The sequence below is a fragment of the Lactuca sativa genome, chromosome 8 (assembly GCF_002870075.4).
Source record: "Lactuca sativa cultivar Salinas chromosome 8, Lsat_Salinas_v11, whole genome shotgun sequence".
Classification (NCBI taxonomy): Eukaryota; Viridiplantae; Streptophyta; class Magnoliopsida; order Asterales; family Asteraceae; genus Lactuca; species Lactuca sativa.
Genome location: NC_056630.2, coordinates 296,736,625 through 296,745,011, shown reverse-complemented (window position 1 = coordinate 296,745,011; position 8,387 = coordinate 296,736,625). Strand labels below are relative to the sequence as shown.

Here is an 8,387-nt window from a genome sequence, read left to right as displayed (position 1 = left end):
ACCAAACCTTCGGGGAACAATGGATACCAAGACGAAACTCGAAACATAAATCCATAACCATGCCAAACCTCGACCCGCACACGACGAATACCGCGTCGAAAACCACACAAAGATACCAGCACAAACAACACACCACCATAATCGCAAGATAAAAAAACATCATGAAAGAAACATACCCGCAGCTGCCTCCGGCACTGCTGTGACCTCCTCTGTCACAAGCTGATAAACACGACCCTGAGCCCTTGGGGCTCCGCTCCATTCTGACCTCCTCCTGGAATCCTCAAAGTGGCCGGTGCTGGAGCCTGCACCGGTCCTGCAGAAAGCTGTGGACAGCTGACCCTCAAATGTCCAACCTGACAACAATGATAACAAATTCTCAAATCCTGAACCGGCACTGACTGCCGACAATCCCGCGCATAGTGCTCCTCCCTTCCGCACTTGTGGCATGCACCACAGGACCAACAAACTCCGGTATGACCCCTCCCACACTTCCCACAAGTGTGGCCGCTCAGATTTCCCCACTCTAACATCAACGGTCCTGGACCGTTTCGGCGCCGGCTGCGACTGCATCGGAGCCTGCCTCAGCTCACGCAACTGTAACTCAACCTTTAACTCACGCCGCCTGGCGGCCTCCTGGAACTCCGACAAGGTCTCACACCTCTGCGCAGACACGAACTGTCTGATATTCCCCTTAAGCATACTCAGATATCGGGTCATCTGAGCCTGCTCCGAAACAAACTCAGGACGAAACACCGCCCTCTCAGTGAACATCCTGGTGGTCTCAGGCACCGACTCCGAATCCTGCTTTAGCTCAAGGAACTCCCGAGCCAATCTCTCCCTCTCATCGTGCGGAACATAGCGAGTGTTGAACATCTCTCTGAACTGATCCCATGAAACTGCAGCCCTCTGCGCATCGGAAAATGACCCCGTGGTCAAGCTCCACCAACCCTTCGTCCCGAGCCTCAACAGGTTCAGAGCACACCTCACCCTCTGATCAGCAGGGCATAAACGCGTGGAGAAACACCCCTCCACGTCTGATAACCATCTCATAGCAACAATCGGGTCCTGAACTCCATCAAATGTGGGAGGCTTCGTAGAAATCCCGATACTGGAAACCCTGACTAACTCCTCCCCTTACAGCCACTGCTACAGCCGTTGTAGCTGCCGCGGCAGCCGTCTCTGTGAGAGCCGCATATCGCTCATCAAAATACTCACTCATGGCGGTCTTGATTGACCCAAACAATTCTGGCAACTCAGCCCGGAACAATGCAGCAACCTCATCACGCAGGATCTCGCGAATCCTCGCATCCGACTCGCTCGTGCCCGTCTGATCGATAACCTCAGACGGCACCGATCCACCCGGAACTCGCTCTCCAGCTCCCGATCCTGATCCGGATCCACTATCATCATGCCTCGAAATCTCCATACCGAAGACACCATACCAATCTCAGACTCTTCCCACAATCCTAGGATCCAACTCTCGCAACCCAACCCTAGAGATCATGGTTTCCCTGATACGCGTATGGGTCCTGTGCTTTCAGTAGTACGGGCCCATACTACCTTCCACACCTACCCATATTTGTATGAAGTACTACCACAATACCCTAGAGAACATGCATAACAACTATCAACCCTCACCACTAGAGGAACACTGAGAATCTCCCATAAGGGACCCTAGGCTACAAGCATCACAAATCAGGCAACATTATCATGAATTCCTGAAGATCCCTAGCCTAGCTCTAGCATGCTGTTCCATCAAGCTCAATAAGACAAATATCATGTATGGTATCTTGGGGTTACTTACTGGCTCCGGCTGATCGTACCTCCGCGTCCTCCTTTTACTTAATTTGAAAACCATTTTAAATTTCTCTTTTTAAAATCCTCTTCGATTTGAGACTGGAGTTACACGAATGTTCCCCCAATTCACTCAAACCAAGGCTCTGATACCAACTTGTAACGACCGAAATTTCAAAAAAATTAAAACTTTTCAAAAGCCACCCATTTTAATAACGTTGTTACAAAAAGGTTTTCAATACATTATTTAACAGAGTATTTTCCCTGGTTCATATCATGAAACACCAATGCGAGGAACGGTACGATCACGCCTTTGCCTTGCCACAGACTCCTGAGAACCTGAAAACATAAAACCACAACTGTAAGTCCGGAAGCTTAGTGAGATACCTCCAATATACCAACCACATATACGCCCTTCCAGGCCACGACCTTCCGGTCCAAACATATCGCCTTCCGGCCCATAACATATTGCCTTCCGGCCCATACCATATTGCCTTCCGGCCCATAGCATATTGCCTTCCGGCCCATAACATATTGCCTTCCGGCCCATAACATATTGCGTTTCGGCCCATAGCATAAAATGCACACATATCATAACAAATCATAGAACGACCCTGCATACCGGGTCACACCCCAGATCTAGCAATCATACGCATAACACATAATCATATAACAGTTCACAGTTAGCAATTGATCAACAGATCACATAACATAGCATTACTCTAATCAAGATACCGGACTAACCAGTCACTAGCATAACATAATCATAGGAATCAGTCAACATACTAATTACACACATACGCCTTTCCAGGCCATGACCTTCCGGTCCACATAGTAATGCCTTCCGGCCCAAAACATGTATTGCCTTCCGGCCCATAACATATCAACTGGCAACTACCCGGATTTCCATCCGATAAAAAGGTTGGCCTTGGTGCCATAAACCCTATCGATATAGTGAGGATAACTCACCTCGAAACTGCTGACTGAACAGGTAGCTCAAGCTGCTCCGATCACTGATACGATCTCCACCTCTGGACAGCCTCCAATGCACTGAACTCAACAATAAACAACAATTACCAAAATACCCTTGGAAACACTGGTCAACACTTGGTCAAAGACAAGGTCAAAGTCAATCCCCTGACTGACCCTACTCGCCGAGTCAACCCGTTGACTTGCCGAGTCCCCATACTCAGAACTTCACTCGATCAGCGATCTAACTCGCCGAGTCACCCCGAGACTCACCGAGTTCAACAACTCTGAGTCCACTCGCCCTCAACTCACCGAGTCATCCCTTGACTCACCGATTCTCGACTCAACCAGAGAATATCGGGACTCTTCGACAAGACTCGCCGAGTCTAAGAACAGACTCGCCGAGTCTATGTCTATCTTCAACCTACTCGCCGAGTTGTTCATACAACTCGCCGAGTTCCAAGCCATCTTCATCTGACTCACCGAGTTGTTCTTCTAACTCGTCGAGTCCCAGCTCATCTTCAAGCAACTCGTCGAGTCCACCCATGTGACTCGCCGAGTACCACCGATCTGGATCCATACAGAAGCATCCCAGACCATGCAATTTATCCAAAACATAGATCCAACCTCCTACAACTCATCCATCACGTAAAGTGGCAAACTTTACGTGAATCCATAGAGATCTAGGCCATATTCACTCATAACTAGGGTTTGGGACTTGCAAGCTTCACTAAACAATCCAACACAGGGACTTTCATGCTCTCTGATTCTCCTCTACTCCAGATCTGAGGTAGCAACCTCAGATCTACCCTCTAGACTTCCAATTACATCCAAAGGCAAGATCCCACAAACTCCAAAATGAAGAAACAACATACAATCAGACCAAGAACGAGATATTACCTCCAATGGACGCCCCCAACTGCAATGAAGTTGATTCCAAGCAAAGCCCCTTGCCCCAAGCCTTCAATTCCCACAAAATTCCTTCAATGATTACTTCTCCAAGCTTCAATCCACTCAACAATGGAGCTCCTCTGCGATTTAGGGTTTCTAGAACTCAAGAGGGAAGTAAAGAGGTTGGGGAAGGAACATAATGTTCCTTATATATGGCTCAACCCCGAGAATTAGGGTTTTCTCCACCCAGCGCCTACTCGCCGAGTCTATCTCATCGACTCGTCGAGTCGGCTACTTAACACGCGGTCAAGCCGCGACTCTACTCGCCGAGTCCAGCCATGGACTCGCCGAGTCACTCTTTCCCAATTAACACTTTTGGCCCTTCCACTCTACTCTCGCTATTTCGGGATGTTACAGACACAGTGCTTCCCATCAATGACGGGTGGTTCTGCGGTCGTGGTGTAATGCTTGGGCCGATTATAGTGTTGTTCGTATGTAAGTTGTTCACGAAAGACATTATAAGTGGTGTTTGGGGGTAGCTAGAACCGATGGTGTTAGGGAAGAATGGCGACAAAGGGGGTACAATGTATTGGTTAGGCACACCGCTATTTGGGAATGGTAGGGGTGTGAGACATCCCCAATTTCACGGCTCAAAAAGACCGATTTATTTATGCTTGATTTTAAAAATCATAGTATATTTTAAAGAAATATGTTGCAGAATTTGTTCCCAAAAACATGATAAATATATTATCAAATCATTTTCGAGGAAATATTTTATTCATTTTAAGACATTGGGATGTCATCGTCAATACAGAAACATAAGCATAAACAGAACTTACATTCATTTACATTAGTGATTTTACATTTCCTTTGATCTCTCATTCTAACGTAGCTTCATATCGACACCTGTGATAAAAACAACTTGAGTGGTTCAGGTTGGGAAACCTTGTGAGTGCATAGGGTTTTCAACCCACAATTATAAAGTTATTGTGTTTTTCATCAAACAATTAACCCAATTACCCATCCCCATTATCTTCTTTATTTCTTAAGGATTTATCCTAAGAATCATCTATCACTCATTCCTAAGGATTCATCCTAAGGAATAGGCACGAAGTACATCGTCGCCAGGGTTTATATAACATGCACTAAATTCATAGTTGTCAGGGTTCATTTAACATGTGCTAAGTCCATAGTTCTCATTTATCGACAGTATTATTCATGGGAATCCACCTGCAATACATGTCAATGGGTTTTTAGAGTACATCTGATGAACATATAGTTCACAACAACAGCAGGTTGCAAGCCTGCTAGTGTTCCACAGACCGTCTAGAATAGTCCATGGTTGTCATCCATACTCTGCTGAATGACGGGGAGCAACGTTTGGGTAAGGGCTTCTCTCATATTTCACCCCTCATCCTCATCTCATGATCTATATCACCGATCATCTCATTTATCCAACTCATGTTTCCTCACATACCAATTATTTCATCTACCCATGTTTTACACAACATTTTTGTAGATATAAAATACGTATACAATTTAAATCATTTAAAACCTGTATAAATCATCATTCAACATCCATCTTAAACAAACAAACAATATATATTCACATAGCACGTATTTTATGTAAAATACTTCATACCTATATGTAAGATGAAAGTGACTATACACTCATCTGATAAGACGGTGATTAGAAAACACTTCGTTTCTTAAAACAATCTTTTTCGACGAAACCAAGAGGTTTGCTCAAAAACCGGGTTTCACGCGAGCAGAGTTTCGACTCCAAAAATTTATTTTCTCGGGGACTTCGGGGCTTCGGGACTTGCTTCGGGTGTTAGGGATATTCCCTAGGCTTCGGGTGGTTTAGAGTGGCTAGAGAAGGAGTAGAGAGTGAAAAAGTATGAGAATTTGTAACATAAATTCGGCTGACTTCGGTTCCTATTTATAGGGGACTGAAGCTCCTCATTACGCCGGACGTAATTCTTGGTACACGGGGTGTAATGCCTCGAGAAGTTCTTCGTTGGGCGTAACTTCGATACGCTGGGCATACGAGTGGATAACTTCGGACGTGTTCATCCACGTGTCAAGCATGCGAAGGGTGTGTCGTGGCGTCTTCTCGACCGAGCAAAATGCGAGTACGCTGGGCGTAGCGGCTATGTGCCTTATGTTCGGTTTCCGGACTTCAGACGTGTCAAGGCTACTAACACATAGCGAAGCTAGTCCGAGTACGCTGGGCGTACTCCTTCAAGAAACTATTTTTCATACTTTAAAATTTTATAACTTTCGTATAGGAGCTCCGTTTTTTCCGTTTTTTATATCCACGCGTAGGTGAAAACTCACAAGAAACTCGTCATGTTGTATTTTTATTAAAGCCATCTTTGAAGAACTCAAATAATTCGGGAGGTGAGTTTTCATAATGTTCTTCCACGTTGACCTTGATATACCGAAAGACTCCCCTCCTAAAAATTAAAAGTTTTCAAATTAACAACACATTTAAAAGGTTGTATCTGTCAGACAACTGAAGACACAGTGTTTCCATGACTACTATTAAAGACATTGGTGCAAAAAACACTCATGTTTTTTACGGACTAGAGACAAAAATCTTTGTTCCATCTTCTTTAGGTGAAAACAAAAAGCTTCAAATTTTATCTCGATTTTGAGGTCCATAGACCCTATATGGAAGTAGGTCGCACCCCAAAATTTACTATCACACCTTCAAAATATTTCGATTTTACTTAAATAATCTTTTTTGGCAACCTCTTTTGTTGAGAGTCCCTTCTTTTTAACCTTTTTTTATTGCTAAAAAAATCTTAAATTTTCAAACCGTTTTTAATGTTTTCGTTTTTTTAGTTTTTTTTTTTATGTATGATGGACCTTGATATTTTCGTTATGAATTAGCTATTAGTTACAATATAGAGTTTGAAATCATCATGTTATATTCCGTGTAACAAATGGACAAGAGACATGAGAAGAAGATTGAAAACATGGTTCGTCACCTATTTCTATTGTCTCTCTTTTGAAAGTAACAATGAAAATCGGAAGAATGGTAGTGTTCATGTAAGGTTCCCAAATGATGTATTTTGTGGGTGAAGAAATATCATCGACACCCGAGTTGAATTCTGTTGAAGTTGGTAGGTCGATTTGTGACCCAAAAGGAATTGGTTCGGGTTTTCCTAAAATAAGTCGACATAGTAACACATGCATCAAGCCATCCACGTCAGCAATTGACAATCTTGCACTGCAAGGAACATAATCAAAAGAGAAACTATTTTATTATTAAATGGAATGCCACGTGGCAATTGTTTATTATTTATTTATAATAAGCATGGATGTTGAGTTTCATACTTGCATGCCAATCCACAAAAGTACTTCAAAGCAAAATCAATTACGTCAACGTTTTATGCAATTTCTACTTTGTATGTGTACCTTGATGAAATATTATATGATATTGAAAATTGGTATCCACAATTAGTTAAAGTAAGTTAAAGAGTCGAAAAGACATTGTAAGTTAATATATATCGGGATTTTTTATATTAATTAAAATCATAAAAATTAGTAAATTGAAAATCTCGAACTGTATAATAACTTTAAATTGTGAATAATATATTCGATTCCAATGCAAACGTCCCTACTCGATCTCTAATTTTGGTCGGAAAACGATCGACTAAAGTTCGATTCAAGATCTTAGATCCAAGTGCGAGATCATACATCAAAATCATCTTGAAAACTATGGAAGAAGTTTAGGTCAAAATTCACATAGATCACAATTTTGAAACGTATATGCTTTGATCTTGAAGTTGAAGAATATGGTTCTTGTTCTTATATATCTTATGCTTACAGCCTATCAACGATATGATGCAAACTGAAGCACAAACATAACTGAATTAAGTTAACAGAAAATTGCAGATATGAATACATCACAAATTCACAACACATATATGTATATTGATTGATTGAATTAAGGAACTGTCACTAACCTCGCTATTGGATTGTTCGCGGGTGAGAAGTAAACACCATGGCCATGCGACGACGATCTGTTTTCAAATGAACAGAATCCATGAAACAAAATCTCACGAATCTCTTCACGAGATCCGCCATACCAGCCAAACTTGATATTCGGATCTCCGCCGTTTCTGCTCGCAACTGCTGCCGCAAAAACCCTAAACGCTTCCAGGCGAGCTTCGTCGATCACACTCGATTGATAATTCCTCCGGTGAATCGCAACGACTTCAATGTGCTTGTCGAAATTCCTCATTCCATTGACGAAACTCCTTTTCACATTCACGTAATCTCTGGTTCCTTCTTCAATTCTATTCACCATGAATTGATCGTTCTTTGTAAAAATTGCGGATTGCCAGTAACAAGGAACAGCCGCTTCGGTATTTGAATCTGAATCGGTGTCAGTCTTTATGATTTCATCGCCTTCTATTATAAGAGAATCTTGATTTTGAAAATGAGCAGGTTGATCCATGCGTGATGATTGATGTAACTTGTGAAAGGATTAATACAAAGCACGAACTCATAAGCAGCAAACTTCCGATTTATAAAGTAGAATGGAAGTGGAAAGTTTACATGGAGAAGTCAGAAGTGTGGGAAAACATACACGACGTCGTCTAATGAAAGACTAAATTACAATAATGGTCCCTCTGTTATTTCTGAAATTGCATTCCAAGTCCAACTTTTTATTTTTAACCATCTAAGATATCGTTGATTTTTCTTGCAATTATTTTTAT

General features: G+C 42.4%; 1 protein-coding gene across 2 annotated transcripts; it reads right to left on the bottom strand.

Annotated features, from left to right (window-relative positions):
• Positions 1-6,543: 6,543 nt before the first annotated feature.
• LOC111884896 (probable inactive poly [ADP-ribose] polymerase SRO2) lies at positions 6,544-8,125 on the bottom strand. Of its 2 annotated transcripts, none has more exons than XM_042897521.2 (2): positions 7,632-8,125; positions 6,544-6,892 (listed from the first exon to the last, which is right to left on the bottom strand). In XM_042897521.2, exons 1-2 carry the CDS (start codon positions 8,123-8,125, stop codon positions 6,583-6,585), a joined length of 804 nt encoding a protein of 267 aa, XP_042753455.1. In that variant the 3' UTR covers positions 6,544-6,582. The 2 variants fall into 2 exon arrangements, with proteins under 2 accessions (XP_042753455.1, XP_052622592.1); XM_052766632.1 differs by lacking the exon at positions 6,544-6,892 and adding an exon at positions 6,932-7,516.
• Between the last annotated feature and the right edge of the window lie 262 nt (positions 8,126-8,387).